The following is a 23,454-nucleotide window of genomic DNA, read 5'->3' as shown; positions in this document are numbered from 1 at the left end:
TCTTTAAATCTGCTACCTCCGCTACGTCTTTCATTGCTCCAATTATTCCGACCTTATTATGGGGTCTGTAAGGAAAGGTTTTTGGCCCAAGTGTTTCACAAAACAGATGATCAGGCCTGATGTTCGTCTGAAGGCGGAAGGAGTTTGTTCAGGGTGCCGGAAGTAATTCACCGACTCTTCATGAAGGACACCGATCGACTTTGAAAGATCTACAAGGCTCTATGTCTGAGATGGAGATCAGTGTTCATCAATCAACAATATTGAACTGTTCGTTACAATCGAACTGTTTCCTTCACAAAGCTTGCCTCAATGGACAGGTGGCAAGAAAGAAGCCATTACTGAAAAGACGAATTTAAAAGCTCGTATGGAGTTTGCGAAAAAGCATCTTGGTGACACTGCAGGCATGTGGAGAAAACTTATGGTCAGATGAGACAAAAATTGAACTTTCTGGTGTAGATCCAAAGAGTTACATCTGGGGCAAGCCGAACACTGCACATCAACAAGTCAACACCATCCCTACTGTCAAGCATGGTGGTGGCAGCATCATGTTATGGAGCTGATTTTCATCAGCAGGTACTGCCATGCTTGGCAGGATAGAAGGGACTGGATGGTGTCAAGTACAGGAGAATCCTTGATGAAAACCTGCTTGAGTCGGCCATCAATCTGAAACTGGGTAGGAGATTCACATTTCAGCAGTACAATGATCTGAAGCACAAAGCTAAGGCCACACTGGAGTGGCTGAATGAGAAGAAAATAACTGTTCTTGAGTGGCCTAGTCAAAGTCCTGAATTGAACCCAATTGAACATTTATGGTGAGACTTGGAGATTGCATTCCATGGACGATCCCCATAAAACTTGGCAGAACTAGAGAAATTTTCACATTACGAATGGGCAAACATTTCACCATCTCACTGTGAAAATCTAGATGGAGATCTACCCAAAAAGACTTGTAGCAGTCATTGCTGTAAAAGGTGCTTCCACCAAGTACTGCCCGAAGGGGCTGAATACTTTTTCGACCAATGAATTTTTGACTTGTACATGTTCTTTTCAGGTATTCCTGACATGTAACCTCCTTCAACTATAACAGTGTTTATTTTGAGCTCTTCAATATATAATAATAAATAAGAGTGTGTGTCAGTCCCTCAACCAGTCTCCTCCATAACTCCAAAACCATGAAACCTAGCAGCCCCAAACTTTGCACGCGTACTTATGGAACTCCAAGGGATTGCATGAATGAAAACTGAGTGTTTGGGTTTGATAAAACACCCTTTTTGAAGACAATATTAACAGCCTTATATTTAATTCAAACAAAAACAGGCTTTATCCTTGGTCAGTCTGCGATTTTCCACAATAGCCTGTCGCAGACGAATTAAAGTGTATAATCAAAGTTCAGATGTTTTTAAAAGAGAGCCATAAATCTAAAGAGTATTTCGGATTACATAAGATAAAGGCTCCTCGTTCACCGCTGTCATGTCTGGCTGCGTGGCATATTTAGTGCCTCGCAAAAATAATGCCATAAAAGCATGCCGTTCCTTGTCAACAAATGTTTGTAAGCCATGGCAATACAGTCGCAAGCGGTGTAATTGACAATCAGAGCGGACGTCGTTTTTGAAATTAAAATTACATTATAGATTATAGATGACTAGTTTATAGATTATTATTAGATTATAGATGACTTTGTTGCTCAACTTTGAGTGATATTCTTCGATGGTTGTTCGTATGCACGGAAAGAGGTGGGTTGGGAGTCCGGCAGGAGGTAGTGGAGGGAAAGGGGTTGGAGCCGTGGTGTCAGCTGCAGGTCGACTGCCGAGTCCCATCCTTTAAGGGAAGCCCATGTTATACTCTCTTTCAAAATGGCACGTGCTGTTTGAAAACGACGGGTAGTTTGCTATTCTGTTTGAACAGGATGAAGGGAGACACCCAGAGACAGTTACACATTTACAATTAATTTTAGCCTTCATCAATTATTTTGTTCTTTTACACCTGGTGTTAAGTTCGCCAAACCCTCATATTCTATGGTGCTGTCTTCCGTTGCCCTTTTCTCATGCTGCCTTCCCCTTTCCTCATGCTGCCTTCCCCTCTCCTCATGCTGCCTTCCCCTCTCCTCGTGCTGCCTTCCCCTCTCCTCGTGCTGCCTTCCCCTCTCCTCGTGCTGCCTTCCCTTCTCCTCGTGCTGCCTTCCCCTCTCCTCGTGCTGCCTTCCCCTCTCCTCATGCTGCCTTCCCCTCTCCCCATGCTGCCTTCCCCTCTCCTCATGCTGCCTTCCCCTCTCCTTGTGCTGCCTTCCCCTCTCCTCATGCTGCCTTCCCCTTTCCTCATGCTGCCTTCCCCTCTCCTCATGCTGCCTTCCCTTCTCCTCATGCTGCCTTTCCCTCTCCTCGTGCTGCCTTCCCCTCTCATCATGCTGCCTTCCCCTCTCCTCATGCTGCCTTCCCTTCTCCTTGTGCTGCCTTCCCCTCTCCTCATGCTGCCTTCCCCTCTCCTCATGTTGCCTTCCCCTCTCCTCATGCTGCCTTCCCCTCTCCTCATGCTGCCTTCCCCTCTCCTCATGCTGCCTTCCCCTCCCCTGATGCTGCCTTCACCTCTCCTCCCTCCTCTCCAACCTCCCTCTGCTTCCCCACTCTTCCCCTCCCCCACACCTATCTGTATCTCTCCGACGCCTTTCTCCTCCTCCCTCCCCTCCTCCCCCATTTTCCACTCCCCCTCCCCCTCCACTTACCCTCCTCTCTCTCTCCCCCACCCCGCTGAAATCTTGTGAGTAACTTATTTGTAAAACTTTTTGATCATAAAAATGTATTATGATGTTACAATTACAATTTGTCTTGGACTCTGTTTTTAAGAGTTTATGCTGTGGGTGGGATAGTCAGGCCTAGGTGAAATACAAGGCCAGAGGGCCTATTTTTAGTCGAATACCAGGTGAAAACCTGTAACCTTTTTCCAACAGGTCTCCGACGGTTCAACAGTGGCATTAGTTCCGAAACAGACATCCTATATTGCCAACCCCAACCCTCCTGTCTTACCACGGCCATCCCTTAGCAGATATGGTAAGTCTTCGATAACATCAGTTCTAACGCAACAGAATCAATTGTTTTTGTGTTCCAGATCACTGTTCCTTTCGTTCTCCATAACCTTTACTCACCATCGTCAGATGAAGAAACTCAGTTTATTACTCTTGATTGGCCAAAATGTTTGTTGTTTATGCAGAAAACATGATGAGATATGCGGGCAGTCCTGATAGTCTTCGCTCACGTACACCCATGATTACACCCGATCTTGAAAGTGGCACCAAGTTGTGGCACCTTGTCAAAAATCATGATCACACAGACCAGAAAGAGGGAGACCGAGGAAGCAAAATGGTCTCCGAGATCTACCTCACGCGCCTTCTGGCAACAAAGGTGTGTGCATAAAACATGTTGTAATTACCGTTGATGTTATATCCTTTCTGATCACAATGAAGATCTTTTTAAACCAATCCCTTTCAGCTCAAGGTTCATGATGCTGGAAACCTAGCTTCCAAGATTGTAAACTGTGTTGATTGGTCCATTGTCGATTCATGTCCGTGTAATTGGTCTGGAAGTGGCAACACTCTTACGTACACAGGTTTCTGTGTTTCCTCCCCTCCTCTCTCTTTTCCTGTTCATTCCATTGCTCCTTGGGCCCAACTGTTGTAGAAATGAAAGATACAACTAGAACGCCACTCAGTGCAGCGCATACTCCCGCCGTGGGTCAAGTTGGAACAGTACGATTTCACAAAAGTTTGAGGGAGTAGTTCAGTGACAACACAAGACAGACACTGCACAGATATATATATATATATATATATATATATTAGGCTATGAGCCAAGGGGGTTGGTCGGTACCATACAGATGGAGTAAGGCTCATTGTGATTTTTGGCAAGATATATGTCCCTAGATATGAAAAATAAGTGATAGCAGTGTATAACTCTCGGCCATCTCTGTGTTATCACCCGAAATATTATTATACGCCCGCTTCGCTTCGCCAAAAAATGTGATATTTGCTAAAATTGGAATAAATGTTTTTAAGGACCACAGAGTGCCAATAATTTGCATACTGGATGCCAACTAATATAGTAATAGAAAATAGAACATTTGTGGGGGTTATTTATCAAAATATTGATATAATGACAAAAAATATGTTAAATTTAGTGAAAAAGTGGTCGAAATCGCTTCGAGTTCAGAATTCGCATTGTACATTTTTGTCAATATTTCAAAAATGAAAACTCCCAGAGTAACATTTGACCCCTCAAAATCTTCGCAAGGAACCACTGCATTGGAATATATCATTACTTTGTAATATGGTGGTTGTTTGGGGCACATATTTTGGTAAAGTTCAAAATATGTTCAACCATACCCCCTAATTTTGATATTTTAGAATGAAACATAGCTTTTGAACATTTTAGGTTTATTCGTCTACTACTTTTGGTATCTCAGTGTAATTTTTGGTATTAGCTAGTATCCTAAAGTAGGTTTGTAACATCAGCCACATTATATTTCACATTGCATGCAAACTTGCTCCACACTCTAGGTTTATCATGATCTCTCGAACAAATACGATCTCGATCTCGATCTCGGCACTCTGTGGTCCTTAAAAACATATTTATTCCAATTTTAGCAAATATCACATTTTTTGGCGAAGCGAAGCGGGCGTATAATAATATTTCGGGTGATAACACAGAGATGGCCGAGAGTTATACACTGCTATCACTTTTTTTTCATATCTAGGGACATATATCTTGCTAAAAATCACAATGAGCCTTACTCCATCTGTATGGTACCGACCGGTCAATTTGGGGGGTCTGGCTCATAGCCTATATATATATATATATATATAGAAGATTAAAAACACCTCACAGCCACAAAACACGAAATTAAAAACACCTCACAGCCACGTGATTTTAAAACACCTCACCACCACGTCATTTTACACCTCACCACCACATAATTCAAAACACCTCACCACCACGTGATTCAAAACCACCACCACGTTATTAAAAACACTTCACAACCACGGAAACAAAAGTTTCAGGGAGTAGTTCAGTGACAACAGACACTGCCCAGATGTGTAGATACATAGATAAACCAGAATTATTTATTTGGTCAGGGAAGCCCATGTGAGGTTTCTTCTTCTTCAGCCTCACAACCCTGGGTGAATATGCGAGCTTTTAAAAAAAAGTTGGAAGTTTGCCAAATCTGTTTATTCCTTTGTTAATATACCTCAGCCATTGATAAATCTGGAACTAAGTCTTTATAAGTTCATCAAATACTGACACACACCACGAATGACATTCGCTGAGCTAAATGTTGATATCTCTTCTGAGGTAAAAACAAAAAACAAAAAACAAAAAAACAGTTTAAAGCATTATACGTATCAAACGATACATTTTATGAAACGGGGAAACCGAATACACACTTTGGTGGTTTTAAAATGACAGAATATGTCTTCATTAGAAAAAAAAATTCACCGCTCTAACGCATAACCACGAGTTTAAACTACATTTACAACAAATACGAAAACTATTTTCATATCACAATGTTAAATATAGAATATATCGAAGATAATGTTAAAAAAAAATGAGCCCCATCTTCCAATGGTAAACAATCCTTCAAAAAATTCCTGGATCGGGAATAATATCCTGAGCTTCACCAAAAACTAATCAATTCTTCCATATCCCAAGGGCAATCATCCCACCAACTTTCATCCAAATCCGTTCAGAACTTTTCCGGATATCTTGTTCACAAACACACGAACACACACACACACACACACACGGACACGAGTGAATGCATTACCTCCTGGCGGAAGTAACAATATCTCAGATCATGAGTGTAATCGAAACCAATCCCTAGCAATACCTAGGGATTGGTTTCCCAATACCTAGGGATCCACCTTGTTTGAAATTCCAACTTCTTTCCTGGAAATCCTGGCAGTGTCCATATGTTTATACCTCTCCCACCCCCCCCCCCCCTTCACATGCCTCCCCCCCAAAGCCCTCTCCCTCCCACAGATCTCTCGATGTCTCCATGTCTCTCGGTCCCTGCTCTCAAATGTTGTGTTTGTGTCCTTCCCCCTCTCTCCCCATCTTGTCTACCGCTCCCGATGTTATTTGTTTTATGTGTCTGTTTGTCTTTCTGTGTGATTAATGTTCGCTCTTTCACGAGCCTCGATGTTGTATACAAAAAAAAAAGAAAAAAAAAAAAAATACCTGGGGAAGAAATCAGCAAATATAACATCAGTACTCAGCATCCATCTGAATCAATAATGGGTATAACATCCAATCACAAGGCCATCCTACCATGATGAAATTACCTCTAGGCCATCTTAAATGATTACATCATCATCTTAAATTCAAATGATTACATCATCATCTACGATTCATCTACATCATCATCATTCATCATCTACATCTACATCATCATCATTCATCTACATCATCATCTCTGATTCATCTACATCATCATCATTCATCATCTACATTCTACATCATCATCATTCATCATCATCTTAAATTTAAATGATTACATCATCATCTACGATTCATCTACATCATCATCATTCATCATCTACATCTACATCATCATCATTCATCTACATCATCATCTCTGATTCATCTACATCATCATCATTCATCATCTACATCATCATCATTCATCATCATCTTAAATTTAAATGATTACATCATCATCTACGATTCATCTACATCATCATCATTCATCATCTACATCATCATCATTCATCATCATCTTAAATTTAAATGATTACATCATCATCTACGATTCATCTACATCATCATCATTCATCATCTACATCATCATCATTCATCATCATCTTAAATTTAAATGATTACATCATTATCATTCATCATCTACATCATCATCATTCATCATCTACATTCTACATCATCATCATTCATCATCATCTTAAATTTAAATGATTACATCATCATCTACGATTCATCTACATCATCATCATTATCATTCATCATCTACATCATCATCATTCATCATCATCTTAAATTTAAATGATTACATCATCATCTACGATTCATCTACATCATCATCATTCATCATCTACATCATCATCATTCATCATCATCTTAAATTTAAATGATTACATCATCATCATTCATCATCTACATCATCTACGATTCTACGTACCGATCTAGACATGCACACACAGTACATGTCACAGGAGTGGTCGCTGCGCTTCATGTCCAAGATCTTTACAACGAACGCGCAGCGGCCGAAGGTAGCATGACACCTGGGCCTTGAACTTCGACACAATTTCACGACCCCAACATTTGCCCTACTGTCAGTTCCCAAGTTCCGTCACTCTCACTCATCCACGAGCCACGATCTTGGAAAACAAAAATAAATGCACCGATGTCTGCTGATGTTTACGTCCCGTATGTGCAAATGTATTTACAATCTTTACCATGAGTCTTAGATTACCTTGAAGAACAAACAAAACCAAGTTAGTCATGCTTCCTTTGTTTGCAAATGTTTGCAAGTCATACAGAACATCTTCTTCTTCTTCTTCTTATTATTCAAATGCAGCACAAGCCTGCGGGTAGCATCGTCTACACACAGCTGTGCCTTTGATGCAGTGCCCCCTGGAGGTTAAAGTGGGAATTTTGAATCTGCTGATAGCTCGCCTATTCTTCATGAAGGGCACGGTAGGATATTTAACGTTGACCAAACTAACGCTAGCAGACGGGTCGGTCACCTGTTTATCGTCCTTCCATGGGACAGTGCGCACATCTGATGTATTTCCCTACATGCAAAACACCAGGATGACAGTTTACAGCTGGGCCGAGATTCAAACCCAGGTGAGACAGCTCAGAGACTAGTGTGCATACCTATAGGCCATCCTACCATGATAAAATTAAATATACATGAAAATTCCAAATTCACAATATTTATTACATTTCATGGCTTTTTCTTTGCACATCGGACATTAAAGCACATTAGAGGACATTGGAGAATAGAGGACAATAGAGGACATTAGAGGATATCAAAGGATATTAGAGCATATTAGCAGACATTAGAGGATATGGAGGATATTATAAGACATTAGAAGACATTAGAGGATAATAGAGGACATTAGAGGATATTAGAAGATATTAGAGGTTATTAGAGGACATTAGAGGATATTAGAGGACATTAGAGGAAATTGGAGGACATTAAAGCACATTAGATGATATTAGATGATATTAGAGGACATTAGGGGACATTAGAGGATATTTGAGGACATTAGAGGACATTAGAGGACATTGGAGGACATTAGAGGAGATTAGAGGATATTAGAGGACATTAGAGGACATTAGAGGATATTAGAAGATATTAGAGGATATTAGAGGACATTGGAGGATATTAGAGTACATGAGAGGACATTAGAGGATATCAAAGGATATTAGAGCATATTAGCAGACATTAGAGGATATTGGAGGATATTGGAGGATATTATAAGACATTAGAAGATATTAGAGGACATTAGAGGATATTAGAAGATATTAGAGGATATTAGAGGATATTGGAGGACATTAAAGCACATTAGAGGAAATTAGAGGACATTAGAGGACATTAGAGGACATTTGAGGACATTTGAGGACATTGGAGGACATTGGAGGACATTGGAGGACATTGGAGGACATTGGAGGACATTGGAGGACATTGGAGGACATTAGAGGACATTAGAGGACATTAGAGGACATTAGAGGACATTCGAGGATATTAGAGTACATGAGAGGATATTGGAGGACATTAGAGGTTATTAGAGGAAATTCGAGGACATTAGAGGACATTTGAGGAGAATAGAGGAGAATAGAGGACATTAGAGGATATCAAAGGATATTAGAGCATATTAGCAGACATTAGAGGATATTGGAGGATAGTATAAGACTTTAGAAGACATTAGAGGATATTAGAGGACATTAGAGGATATTAGAAGATATTAGAGGATATTAGAGGACATTAGAGGATATTAGAGGATATTTGAGGACATTAAAGCACATTAGAGGACATTAGAGGACATTAGAGGACATTAGAGGACATTAGAGGACATTTGAGGACATTTGAGGACATTGGAGGACATTAGAGGATATTAGATGACATTAGAGGACATTAGAGGACATTAGAGGACATTCGAGGATATTAGAGGACATTAGAGGATATTAGAGTACATGAGAGGATATTGGAGGACATTAGAGGTTATTAGAGGAAATTCGAGGACATTAGAGGACATTTGAGGAGAATAGAGGAGAATAGAGGACATTAGAGGATATCAAAGGATATTAGAGCATATTAGCAGACATTAGAGGATATTGGAGGATAGTATAAGACTTTAGAAGACATTAGAGGACATTAGAGGATATTAGAAGATATTAGAGGATATTAGAGGACATTAGAGGATATTAGAGGATATTTGAGGACATTAGAGGATATTGGAGGACATTAAAGCACATTAGAGGACATTAGAGGATATTTGAGGACATTGGAGGACATTGGAGGACATTGGAGGACATTGGAGGACATTGGAGGACATTAGAGGACATTAGAGGACATTAGAGGACATTAGAGGATATTTGAGGACATTGGAGGACATTGGAGGACATTGGAGGATATTAGAGGATATTTGAGGACATTAGAGGATATTGGAGGACATTAAAGCACATTAGAGGACATTAGAGGACATTGGAGGACATTAGAGGACATTAGAAGATATTAGAGGATATTAGAGGACACTAGCAGAAGTACCCGGCATTGCCGGGCGGGGGAGGGGGAGGGGGAAGGGGAGGGGAGGGGAACGGGGGGGGGGGGGGGGGGGAGCGAGCCCCTTGGCAAAGCGAGCGATTTTTTTTTTCATAGCGTCATAGCGATTTTTTTTTCCATAGCGTCATAGCGTCATAGCGTTCATAGATAGCGTCATAGCGTCATAGCGTTCATAGATAGCGTCATAGCGTCATATCATTCATAGCGTCATAGCGTTTCATAGCGTCATAGCGATTTTTTTTTCCATAGCGGTCATAGCGTCATAGCATCATAGCGATTTTTTTTTTCATAGCGTCATAGCGTTCATAGCGTCATATCGTTCATAGCGTTCATAGCGTCATCGTGTTCATAGCGTCATCACGTGATCGCTCTGAGCGAATCAGCGCCCACCTGCTCTGATTCCGTTGATTCCGTGCGCTGAAATGCGCTGAGGTAAATATGAATAAAAAATATGGATCGTCAAATATTTTGAGTTCGGCCATGTTCGTCCCAGGCTCAATGGCCATGTCTATGCCAAATATCAAGCACGTGAGCCTCTCCGTTTAGGAGTCTATCGGTAACATTACACACACACACACAAACTGTGTTTTATATATATAGATTAGAGGACATTAGAGGACATTAGAGGACATTAGAGGATATTAGAGGATATTAGAGGATAGTAGATGACATTAGAGGACATTAGAGGATATTAGAGGACATTAGAGGACATTAGAGGATATTAGAGTACATGAGAGGATATTGGAGGACATTAGAGGATATTGGAGGAAATTAGAGGGCATTAGAGGAAATTCGAGGACATTAGAGGACATTAGAGGACAATAGAGGACATTGGGGGACATTGGGGGACATTGGGGGACATTCGAGGACATTAGCAGATATTGGAAGACATTCGAGGATATTAGAGGACATTACACTTAAATAGAGGGAGTTGGAGGATATTAGGGGATATTTGAGGACATTAGAGGACATAAGACATTGTTACTTGATGTGTTGTGTCAAGGCGGTTCTACAATGCATCCGTTTGATGGAATGTTTTATCAATCCTGTATAGTGGAAAATGAGAGGTAATATGTTGCTTTTCCTATTGAATATTTTGTTGCAGGGCACATTGCAGAAGTTTGTGGATGATCTATTTGAGACGATATTCAGCACGGCGCATCGTGGCAGCTCCTTGCCTCTCGCCATCAAGTATATGTTTGACTATCTGGATGAACAAGCAGACAAGCACCAGATAAGCGATCCGGATGTACGACATACATGGAAGAGCAATTGGTAAGAGTGCCTAGGTTGTGACCGGTTATTTTAGTTGTGGCAAAAGTATCAGAATTACGAAGTCGTGCAGCATCCTCACATTATTTTTCAGGAATCCCAGATTTCTGCTGATTGGTAGATTTTCCTTTATAGTGCCTCAAATTTCTAGATGTTAAAGAGGAATTCATATTGAAATAAAAATGAGGATGGAAGAGTGTTTTGGCATTCTATGAAAGCCGACGGCAAAATATACAATTCCAGTCTAATGTTGGAGTTTCAGAGTGCCTGGAATTTTTCGGAATCTAGACATTCGTTGTTTGCAGCGCCCATTGACAGGTTGCAGGATCAGTTTTTTGGAACGATTTCAATTAAAAATTTGCATCCTCGTGTTGGGTTTATAAAAGTTAGGATGTCGGATAACAACAGTCTGGGTCACCAGAGTTTCCAAGTCAAGCCTGAGTCATCCAACCACTTCATCGTTTTGCACAAGCATCGCACTATGAAGTGTATTAAGCCTCCTCTTGCCTTGGATTCCTTTCACCTTCTCTTCTCCTGGCAGATTATACATTAGGAAGAGTACTTGTCCATTTGAGACCACTTCCGATCTCGGCCTCATTTTCAATAGAGCTCCATTGTCATCATATTCCTCTGTAGACGATCCGAGTGTCCTTGCTTGTCAGCTTGACATGATCGTCCAAACATTCTACTATTGACATCAATAAAGACAACAAAACTACCGTTGAAACAACCACCATATATATCTGCAACGAAAGGAGGCAGAGTACAAAATCGATCCCAAACTAGTTTTAGTTCACTTAGAAGATAAATAACATTCAAAGTATGAAAAGTGAGTTACGTTTTCTGGTCACTACTTTTTTATGTGGGAGCGTATGCTGGATCAGCACGTTGCTGCGTCCTTGGGTGGCTCCTCAGCACCATCCCGGCACACACCATTGCGTGTGCTATGCAATGAGGTGTTTTTACGGGGGCCGGAGTGCAAATCCTGTCATCACCCTCCTTGAGGGAGGACCCAGTACCCCGGTACTCATTTCGCCGACCTCAGAAGGATTACAGGCTGAGTCAATCACACCTGGTATTAATTCAACAGTTGAATGGGATTCGAACTCAGGACCTTAGGATCCCAAGCCCGCCGCCCTAACCATTAGGCCAACACCAGGTATGGTCACTACTTGCGGGTAGTGATTTGGGGTATTACCACCGAATTAATAAAATACAGCAAATTTACGATACTTTAGGAGTTGCGGATGACGAGAAGACGAGGCCATTTCTTACGTGTTCAAAGCTCCCTTATTCCGAGAGAAATCCTCACGCGAACGGAACTCATACAGCTTTTATAGCGCCAACACCCTCTTCGGAGGGCGTGGCTTCAACAACCGCGCGTACGTCACGCCCACATCATCAAAAGCCCCAATGGCCCGTGCACGTGGATTATGTCCCAATAAGGTAACCGCTATATGCGCCCCCCCAGAATGCACTCGCACGGGGGACGGCCCCGTCGTGGGGTTGAGCCAATCGAGGGGGCTGGTCAAGGCCTCGGGGGAGGCTGCTGAGGTTCCTCGCGGGCCTCCCAAGGTTGCAGAGTAGGAGTAGTAGTTGCGCGAGTTGCAGCTGTAGTTGTAGAGTTTTCGCGAGTTGTAGTTGTAGTATGTAGTTGCGCAAAGGTGCCGAGCAGCCGTGCTGCTCGGGTCAGTGCGCGCAAAGGTGACGAGCAGCCATGCTGCTCGGGTCAGTGCGCGCGAAGGCGACGAGCAGCAGCGCACGTTGGAGAAGGCTCACCACACTGGTTGCAGAGGAGGTGCTTGGCCGTAGTGTGCGCGAAGGCTACGAGCAGCAGTACTCGGTCTGTGTGCGCGAAGGGTACGAGCAGCAGTACTCGGCCTGTGTGCGCGCGTAGGTGACGAGCAGCCGTGCCGCCAACGTCAGTGCGCGCAAAGGAGATGAGCAGCAGTGCCACCAACGTCTCGTAACTGCATCCCTTTGGAGGATCCTGTAGAAGGCTCACCACTCTGGTCACAGAGGATGAGCCCAGCGCAGTGCGCATGAAGGTTACGAGCAGCAGTGCGTCGGTGCAACGTCGGTGCGCGCAGAGACGAGCAGCAGTGCCACCAACGTCTCCTAACTGCTTTCCTTCGGTGGATCCTGGAGCAGGCTCGCCACTCTGGTCGCAGAGGAGGAGCCGAGCGCAGACACGACCCAACAATACGCCGTGTTGCCAGCGGAAATGTTCCGAAGGGCGAACTGGGCCTCAGCCTGCGCGAACCAAATGGCCGCCCGTCGTTCCCAAAACTCCGGCAGTTCGATCGAAACTGCATTTGCCACGTTCGTTTGAAGCCCCCGAATACGTTCGGGAGCAGCCGGGGTCACCAATGTAGGTGTCGCCATGCTCGTTGGAAGCCCCCGAAAAAGGTTCGCAAAACTCCGGCAGGTCGATTGAAACTGCGCTTGCTATGTTCGTTTGAAGCCCCAGAATCCGTTCGGGAGCAGCCGGGGTCACCAGTTTAGGAGTTGCGGATGACGAGAAGACGAGGCCATTTCTTAGGTGTTCAAAGCTCCTTTATTCCGACAGAAATCCTCACGCGAACGGAACTCGTACAGCTTTTATAGTGCCAACACCCTCTTCGGAGGGTGTGGCTTCAACAACCGTGCATACGTCTTCCCACATCATCAAAAGCCCCACTGGCCCATGCACGAGGATTATGTCCCAATAAGGTAACCGCTACAATACCTGCAATGTTTGACCAAAGTAGACAAAAACACCTGGCTAAATCAACACACCTGATATAAAAATCATCCTCAGATAATTCCTTCCTCAATGTGGGAAGCTGTTACATCTTTGTCTTCTTGCCTACACTTCACGAAGGATATTGTGGGAGCTTTGACGTCCACCAACTCATGTCAGCAGATGGGACGCCAAGTTTAACGTCCATCCGAGGGACGGAACACAATGACTCCCCATGTAGCCTGTGAGACACCAGGAAGACAATCTGGGCTGAATTCAAACCCATGCTAGATGCCTCAAAGGTGAGAGTGTGTACCTACAGGCCATCAGCTGTATTAAGCTGCTACAACTACATTGATTTTATCCCTTTTCACTAAATAGTTTATAAACGAAAATGGTAATGCCAGACAGAAAGGCAAACGACAATGACAATTTACCATCAAAACAGAACCTCCAACAAAGAACAACAAAAACGGAGGACAATATAGAGCATTTCTGTGCAAATGGCGTCACCATGACCTCACTGCGGAGGCTGCTGAACCGCAATTGCAGTTTTGGTTTTTTATGACCATGGATAAAGTACCCGGTCAAACTGTGCATCTTTCTGATTGAGAAAAGCCATAACACCATGCTAAATCGGTTATCCCTTCTCCCATTGCCCTGTCCACAGCCTTCCACTTCGGTTCTGGGTGAATGTCATCAAGAACCCCCAGTTTGTGTTTGACATCCATAAAAGTAGCATCACAGATGCTTGTCTATCTGTAGTGGCCCAGACATTCATGGACTCGTGTTCCACGTCGGAACATCGACTGGGCAAAGACTCACCATCCAACAAACTTCTTTACGCCAAGGATATACCCAACTATAAGCATTGGGTGGAGAGGTGAGGCCTATTCACTTTTTGTGATCACGACAATATGACATTTGTGACAATTTTCCATCTGAAAGGTTCTGCTTGCTGTAGAAAGGCTTCGCTGGTTGTTTTTTTTACTATAGAAAAAATTAGACTTTCCCTCCTGTGAGTCCTTTTGTTATCCAGAATTTGAGCGTCCATGTTTGGCTTCCCGTAAGATACCACATGTTGATGGTATTGCTGAAAGTCGATTTTTCATCAAGGGCCGAGGACGTCATTTCAAAATTTCCAACTGTTGTGTTTTGCTTTCTTCATTGTTTAACTAACATCTCTTTTCTAATTACTTGTTTACGTTAAAACGAGTATCGATTTTTAAAAAACTTGTTACCCCACAGCAATCCCCAAGTAATCTCCAAAGTAATCCCCCAAGTAATCTCTAAAGTAATCCCCCAAGTAATCTCTAAAGTAATCTCCGAAGTAATCCCCCAAGTAATCTCAAAGTAATCCCCCAAGTAATCTCCAAAGTAATCCCCTAAGTAATCTCCAAAGTAATCCCCCAAGTAATCTCTAAAGTAATCTCCAAAGTAATCCCCCAAGTAATCTCCAAAGTAATCCCCCAAGTAATCTCCAAAGTAATCCCCAAGTAATCTCCAAAGTAATCCCCCAAGTAATCTCCAAAGTAATCCCCCAAGTAATCTCCAAAGTAATCCCCCAAGTAATCTCCAAAGTAATCCCCCAAGTAATCTCCAAAGTAATCCCCTAAGTAATCTCCAAAGTAATCCCCCAAGTAATCCTCCAAGTAATATCCAAAGTAATCCCCTAAGTAATCTCCAAAGTAATCCCCCAAGTAATCTCCAAAGTAATCTCCAAAGTAATCCTCCAAGTAATATCCAAAGTAATCCCCTAAGTAATCTCCAAAGTAATCCCCCAAGTAATCTCCAAAGTAATCCCCCAAGTAATCTCCAAAGTAATCCCCCAAGTAATCCCCTAAGTAATCTCCAAAGTAATCCCCCAAGTAATCTCCAAAGTAATCCCCCAAGTAATCTCCAAAGTAATCCCCCAAGTAATCTCCAAAGTAATCCCCCAAGTAATCTCCAAAGTAATTCCCCAAGTAATTCCCCATGTAATCCCCCAAGTAATCTCCAAAGTAATTCCCCAAGTAATCCCCAAAGTAATCTCCAATGTAATCCCCCAAGTAATCTCCAAAGTAATTCCCCAAGTAATTCCCCATGTCATCCCCCAAGTAATCTCCAACGTAATTCCCCAAGTAATCTCCAAAGTAATCCCCCAAGTAATCTCCAAAGTAATCTCCAATGTAATCTCCAAAGTAATCTCCAAAGTAATTCCCCAAGTAATCCCCAAAGTAATCCCCCAAGTAATCTCCAATGTAATTCCCCAAGTAATCTCCAATGTAATCCCCCAAGTAATCTCCAATCTAATCCCCCAAGTAATCTCCAAAGTAATGCCCCAAGTAATCTCCAAAGTAATCCCCCAAGTAATCTCCAAAGTAATCCCCCAAGCAATTCCCCATGTAATCCCCCAAGTAATCTCCAAAGTAATCCCCCAAGTAATCTCCAAAGTAATCCCCCAAGTAATCTCCAAAGTAATTCCCCCATGTAATCCCCCAAGTAATCTCCAAAGTAATTCCCCAAGTAATCTCCAAAGTAATCCCCCAAGTAATCTCCAATGTAATCCCCCAAGTAATCTCCAATCTAATCCCCCAAGTAATCTCCAAAGTAATGCCCCAAGTAATCTCCAAAGTAATCCCCCAAGTAATCTCCAAAGTAATCCCCCAAGCAATTCCCCATGTAATCCCCCAAGTAATCTCCAAAGTAATCCCCCAAGTAATCTCCAAAGTAATCCCCCAAGTAATCTCCAAAGTAATTCCCCATGTAATCCCCCAAGTAATCTCCAAAGTAATTCCCCAAGTAATCCCCAAAGTAATCTCCAAAGTAATCCCCCAAGTAATCTCCAAAGTAATCCCCCAAGTAATCTCCAAAGTAATCCCCCAAGTAATCTCCAAAGTAATCCCCCAAGTAATCCCCAAAGTAATCTCCAATGTAATCCCCCAAGTAATCTCCAATGTAATCCCCCAAGTAATCTCCAAAGTAATCTCCAAAGTAATCCCCCAAGTAATCTCCAAAGTAATCCCCCAAGTAATTCCCCATGTAATCCCCCAAGTAATCTCCAAAGTAATCCCCCAAGTAATCTCCAAAGTAATCCCCCAAGTAATCAAAGCAGATCATATATGTAGATGCTAAACTGAAAACTGAACTTTAATAATGTTGCAATTAGATAATTTTAACCAGTGGATCTTCAAACCAATAAGGTTGCAAAATTGGCAGGTGTTCGTTTGTTTGTATCCAGCACGTGGTTATGCATTTACATCATTGCTGAGTGCATGGCTGTGCTGCTGATGCAGTGCCCCCTGTAGGTTAGAACAGAGATTTCTAATTTATTCAGATTGCTGGAGATAACTCGCCTACCCTTCGCGGACGCAAAACAATAAATGAAAAATAAAGTAGGCCCTAACTGTCAGAGAATTAATTTTGATATATCTCGGAATTAGAGGAGAAAAACATCATTTAAGAATAAGAATAAAAGCTTTAATGCAGTAAAACTGAAAAAATCTTCCCCAAACTTTTTTCCTGGATCCGGAATAATATCCTGAGCTTCACCAAAAACTAATCAATTCTTCCTTATCCCAAGGGCAATCATCCACCAACTTTCATCCAAATCCGTTCAGAACTTTTCCAGATATCCTGTTCACAAACACACGAACACATACGCACACGCACACACACACACATATGGACACGATCGAATGCGTTACTCCCTGGCGGGAGTAATAACAATCAGAAAAATTTTGTTTACTCTTGAAAAGTGAGACCTTGTGAAACTTCTGACATGACACGATTATGCTTGCTTTTTGGTTTACCGGAAATAACGTTTACATTTTAGAACTCATAACAACAACCAGGAGCTTCGGAAACTTTACATCTCATTTGATTTACCTCCGCTATTCCTTGCACAGGTACTACTCTGATATTGCAAAGATGGCAGCAATCAGTGACCAGGATATGAATGCCTACTTAGCAGAGCAATCTCGTCTCCATGTCAGTGACTTCAACACCATGAGTGCCCTCAATGAGATATATGCCTACGTTGCCAAGTATAATGAGGAGGTAAGCTTTATTTATTTACCATTTTCACCCCCTGCCACCAAAGGTGGATGGAGGTTATGTTTTCACCCCTGTCTGTCTGTCCGTTTGTGAACAAAATATCTCAAAAAGTTGTGGACGGATAAGGACAAAATTTGGCAGAGAGGTAGCGTATCTGACAAGGACGAAATGATTAGATTTTGGTGAAGATCCAGATTCGGATTCGGCTACGAGAATTTTTTAAGTGATTTTTCACCATTCGGAGATAGGGACAAAAACGAGACACAGCAGGATATCTCAAAACGTTATGGATGGATGATTTCGATTAGATATGATTCTGCATTGTGATTTTCTGGTCTACTCTAGAATACAAAACGTAAACTGTTCACCTGGCAGAGGTATGCTCTCTACTGAGTGCCGATCAAGTTACTCCCGCGCATTCAATCGTGTGTGTGTGTGTGTGTGTGTGTGTGTGTGTGTGTGTGTGTGTGTGTGTGTGTGTGTGTGTGTGTGTGTGTGTGTGTGTGTGTGTGTGTGTGTGTGTGCACGCATGCGTGTTCGTATGTTCGTGAACAAGATATCTGGAAAAGTTCTGAACGGGTTTGGATGAAAGTTGGTGGGATGATTGTCCTTGGGATATGATCTGATGATCATTTGGTGTCCGTGTTTATACACTTCACTCTGGATTTTTTTTTTTTGTTTACAAGATCGAGGCTTGTGAAAGAGCTAACATTAATCACACAAAAAGTCAAACCGACACATAAAACACAAAATAAGGAGAGCGGTAGACAAGATGGGAAGAGAGGAGGAAGGACACAAACATAACATTTCAGAGCAGGGACATCGAGAGAACTGTGGGAGGGAGAGGGCTTGGGGGGAGGTGGGAGAGGTATAAAACATATGAACACTGCAAGGACTTCCAGGAAAGAAGGTGGAATTTCGAAAAAATGTATCTGGGGTGAATTAGCGGGGGTAGAAAAGATCAAGGTTTTGGATGGGAAAAGATAAGAGATGGTGAACAGCTGTTTTAAAGACCTGGGGGGTGGAGTGGGATTGAAGGGAGTGGGGGAGTTTGTTCCAGAGGCGGGAGAAAAGAGGAATGAAGGAGTGAAGGTGAGCAGAGAGCCTAGATTTTGGCAGTTTAACCAAAAGAGGGTTGCTGGCAGATCTTGTGCGACCTGTTGGAATATTAGGGCGACAGAGCACAGAGAGAGCTGGGGGAGCAAGGCTGGAGAGGAGTCGGTAGAAGACAGAAAGGCCACCAACCTGCCTGTGGTGAGTGAGTGAAAGGCTCTCGGAGTTAGCTTCATCGCGGGAGATTCCAATGATTCTGAATGCTTTGGCTTCAACAGCGTAAAGCCGAGCTAGGTGTGAGGCAGGAGCACCGGCCCAGAGGGGGGGAACAGTATTCCATTGAGCTGTGGATGAAAGCCTTGTATGTGGTGAGGAGCTCAGGTGTGCCAAGTGTTATGGATTCGTCACTTCCGTTGTTGTGGTTCTCATCCACTGTAAACATTTTTGGTTCCATGTACTATTAATTGTTATCGTTTAAGTGAATTGGAGATAACTGTTTTCAAAAGGTAAAAAACATTAATGTTTTAAAAAGAAACCGGAAACCGGATCGGGAACCAGACGAAGAAGAAGAGGAATAATAAGAGGAAGAAGCGGAGGAAAAGGAGGCGGAGCAAGTGAGGTCAGAGAAGGAGCCGAGCTGCTTGGAGGTCTGGAGCAAACGCTGGCGAACGGGGGTCACTAGCGAACTTTGGGGTTTCCTGGGAAAGGGATTCCTGCGACAGAGTTGTTATCGCTGTGACAGATAAACCTGCGTGACAGGTTTTGCGGTTGATTCCGAAGAGAATCGTTGGAGTGCCGTTATGTCTCGAGTACGGGCCGGTTGGCCATTTTGCCTCGCGCCGGATTTCGTATCGCTCTAGGCTCTTCACCTCGCTTCAACCATTTCACCGCATCCAGACGTTAACCTGGTGTGTGTGTGTGTAACGTGGATTTTGAGTGGGAATTTGCGGTTCGCCGTCTGTGAGCCGTTGAACGTCCATACCCGAAGGTGTGATTTCCCAGTCGCCTCTTGAGGGTACCTTTGCCCATCTTTGGCAGTGTGACTGTCAACCGAACGGGATTCTGGTCTCGATACAACATCGTTCTGACGATCACTGGAGCGTGAATCGACTTTGGTTTGAAGCTGGGACAGAGACATTGGGAATGTTCTTTTCGCTCACTTGGAGCACAGTGAGTTATATTGTACGAAACTGATGGTACCATCATAGGAATGATATATTGGTTGTACAATTGATTAATATTGTTATTGCTGTTATTCTTGTGTGACCTTAATACAATACTTGTTTGTTGGTAACAATTGGTGTGGTTTCACCATTGATCTTTGACACACAGAATAACACATCTTTCTGCCGTGACTCCTCTCGGGGCTCGGAGGTACAACGTGACCGGGGTTTGGGGAGGAGCACGTAACACAAGGAAGGACTTTGCACGACGGAGAATGCCCAGTCGGCGACTGGCTTTGGAGGCCAGATTTGAAATGTGGTTTTCCCAGGAAAGATCATGGCAGATAGTGAGACCCAAAAGCTTGAGTGACAGAACTTCTTGGAGAGGATTATTCAGAAAGTGGATGGGAGGGTTGTCCAGTCGGTCTTTTCGGAGAGAAATAGAAAGAGTGTGAGATTTGTCAGGATTGAAAGACATGTTCCACTTGTTTGACCAGACTGTGATTTTGTCCAGGTCTGCAGAGAATGAGGAGGCTGCAGACTGCCGATCTGAGGGATGAGGAATGGAGCGGCAGAGAGTGGAGTCATCAGCAAAGAGATAGAGAGGATTTTCAATAGAGTCAGAGAGATCATTGATGAAGACCAGAAAAAGCATAGCACCCAGAACACTACCAGTATTTCATCCAGTCCGGCGACATTGTTGTTTGACTTTTTACTTTGATCCTCCAGGGAGGCTAAATAAAACAGAAACAGTTTGCACGGAAAGCATGGCAGAAACAGATATGCAAGCAGGCCTTAGGAAATAAGTAATTGTTTTAATAATGATTGCCAGACAAACTAACATGGCAATCCCACAAGACAAACGATCATAAATATGCACCATATAAGGTCATAACTGGTCTACATTAACAGCTGTGCCACACCAATGAATGTAACCCTTTTTTTTGTATACAAGATCGAGGCTCGTGTAAGAGCTAACATTAATCACACACAAAAAGTCAAACCGACACATAAAACACAAAATAAGGGGAGCGGCAGACAAGATGAGGAGAGAGGGGGAAGGACACAAACACAACATTTGAGAGCAAGGACATCGGGAGATCTGTGGGAGTGGGGGGGGGGGCTTGGGGAGGGGAGGCGTGGGAAGGGGGGGGGGGTGGGAGAAGTATGAAACACAAGGACACCGAGGACTTCCAGGACAGAAGTCGAAATTTCAAAAAAGTGGATTTGGGGTGAAATTAGCGGGGGTAGAAAAGATCAAGGTTTTGGATGGGGGGAAGATAAGAGATGGTGGTGAACAGCTGTTTTAAAGACCTGGAGGGAGGAGTGGGATTGAAGAGAGTGAGAACCTTGGCTTTAAGTTACAGAGGCGGGAGAAAAGAGGAACCTTGGCTTTACCCTCTTTTATTCCACCAATCACCATCCATTATATGAGCCTCGAGATCTGTATTAAAAAGTGAGTCGACAGCGTAGTTTAAGGTCGATACATCGATACCGAATTGTTCCTTTTGCAGGTTGAAATTGAAAAAGGACGGTTCATCGTGACATGCTTCTAACATGCGTGCATTTGTGTCGCCAGATTGTTTACTCGTTGGAGACGGAAGAACCAGCCAAGCGGCAGAGACTCGCCTACAAGCTCGAAATGCTCGTTTCGAGCATGCGGGGGGCAAGCTGAGCGTCCGTGACCTGGGAGCTGCTGATATGCTGCACTTGGCATCCGGATCTTTAAAACTACCACCCAGTCTCCACAGGATCTAGTATTATGTACAAAGACAAATGGTGTCATTTTGTTACCTCTGCATGTGTACGAGAGAAGTTGCTCATCAAACCGAGGTGTCCACAAAGCACCTGCTGCATGAGCAGTCTCCGAGGCACGAAAACAAACAAAAAGCATCAAAGCGGCCATAACGGGCGATGCCAGTCACCCAAACGTGCACACATGTATTTTGAGATGCTATTTAATTGTATTTTTGATTCTCAAAGGTTTGTTCAATGTGCTGTGCATGTTTAAATCCCAGTAGCTGCAAGATGGCGTGTCCTCTCGGAGCATTCAGAATCGTGCCTGCTGGGGACCTGGAGGAGCTTTGCTGCTTGTGAATGTGGGGCAGGGAAGGACTGTTGAGAATTCGGGATTAATAGGATCGGATCATTGGCTTTATCCACATTACATGCAGAAGTAGAATTTACGCCGTTTTTATGAGGGACAGATATTATTGCATCTTCAACTACCTTTTGCGAAGTACTTTGTGCTGAGTTTTTTTGATACAGTTGATATCTGTGCATTTGAGGTCGATCGGGACGTGGTCTTCGGTCTTCAGTGCGGTCCGGGAGGGTCATGGGATTTCAAGGAAATTTGAAGGATGATTTGAGAACGTACTTTGTATCTGTTTATCTGTTTTTATGCTGTTGATTGATTGCTTAACGTTTTTATTTCAAATATTGCTGTTTATCTAAGGTAAACGAGGAAGAAACAAAGCCATTATTGTAGCTTCCTGGAGCTTGTTGGCCACAAGGTGTTGCACTAAGACCTGGCAGGTGAAACTGTTAGCGGAGTTCCCACTTGATCATCCAGGAATGGAAGTTTTTCTTTCTTTTGTTTTTTCTTTACCTTCATTTCCACGTCATCAGCTTTTTTACGACTATATCCCATTGAGGTCACCTTCCTTTACTTAAACCATCGAGCCTCATACTTTGTGAGAATCATTATTGCCAATTTGAATCGCAATTGGTTTACCAACCTGTTCATGTCTCACAGTTTAGTTGCAGCTCTGAAATTTGAAACTTCAACTTTCGGGGTCGAACAGCATTTGTAAACACGTTGGCTCGGGCTGCAGAACTTGGTATTAGGTACTGAAGGAGTTTATAAATCCAGTGAAGTTTTTGTTTGATACTGTAAATAGTTTTCTCTTGTTTTAGGCATTGGAACAAATTTTACGATGTGTATATATTTCCAACAATGTTAATAAAGTTTGGCATCATCAAAGTTGTACCCAGGGCAGTGCTGTGCTGAGTGTCGAGTGACTTAAGTCCATTTTTTTTTTTTTTCCACAAAAACTCAATTGTGGTATTAATATTCTCATTGTGATGTTTTTCACTCCTCCAACCCACCGAGTGACTGCATATATATATATATAGTCACGTGAAAAAGTAAGTACACCCCATGTAAAGTTTTGACTTTTTCAACATATTTCAACATACAGCTATTTGATCTTCATTTCAATAATATTGATAGATAAAGGTGATATAATATAACAAAGATCATGAAACATTTACATTTTGTAGTCCATTGTATAATTTAAATAAACATATATGCAAATTTCTCATGTGGAAAAAGTAAGTACACCCCGACATTTATCACTACTTCAAATACCTAAAATTAGAATCATAGTCAGGTTCACTATGTTTTTTCGTTCAAAATCA

At 42.7% G+C, this 23,454-nt stretch overlaps 1 protein-coding gene across 2 annotated transcripts in view; it reads left to right on the top strand.

Annotated features, from left to right (window-relative positions):
* LOC137425632 (plexin-A1) overlaps positions 1-23,017 on the top strand; it is a 235,555-nt gene extending 212,538 nt beyond the window's left edge. For both annotated transcript variants that reach the window (XM_078776907.1, XM_068114238.2), the window contains exons 27-32: positions 2,945-3,044; positions 3,205-3,395; positions 10,895-11,064; positions 14,454-14,666; positions 17,671-17,821; positions 21,614-23,017. In XM_078776907.1, coding sequence (XP_078633033.1) covers positions 2,945-3,044; positions 3,205-3,395; positions 10,895-11,064; positions 14,454-14,666; positions 17,671-17,821; positions 21,614-21,709 — 921 coding nt within the window. In that variant the 3' untranslated portion in view covers positions 21,710-23,017. The remainder of the gene's footprint in view (positions 1-2,944; positions 3,045-3,204; positions 3,396-10,894; positions 11,065-14,453; positions 14,667-17,670; positions 17,822-21,613) is intronic.
* Positions 23,018-23,454: the final 437 nt, after the last annotated feature.

This window comes from Myxine glutinosa, chromosome 4 (genome assembly GCF_964187855.1).
Source record: "Myxine glutinosa chromosome 4, kmMyxGlut1.1, whole genome shotgun sequence".
NCBI lineage: Eukaryota > Metazoa > Chordata > Myxini > Myxiniformes > Myxinidae > Myxine > Myxine glutinosa.
Note: the sequence above shows the minus strand (reverse complement) of the source record. Positions and strands in the feature narration are given on the sequence as shown.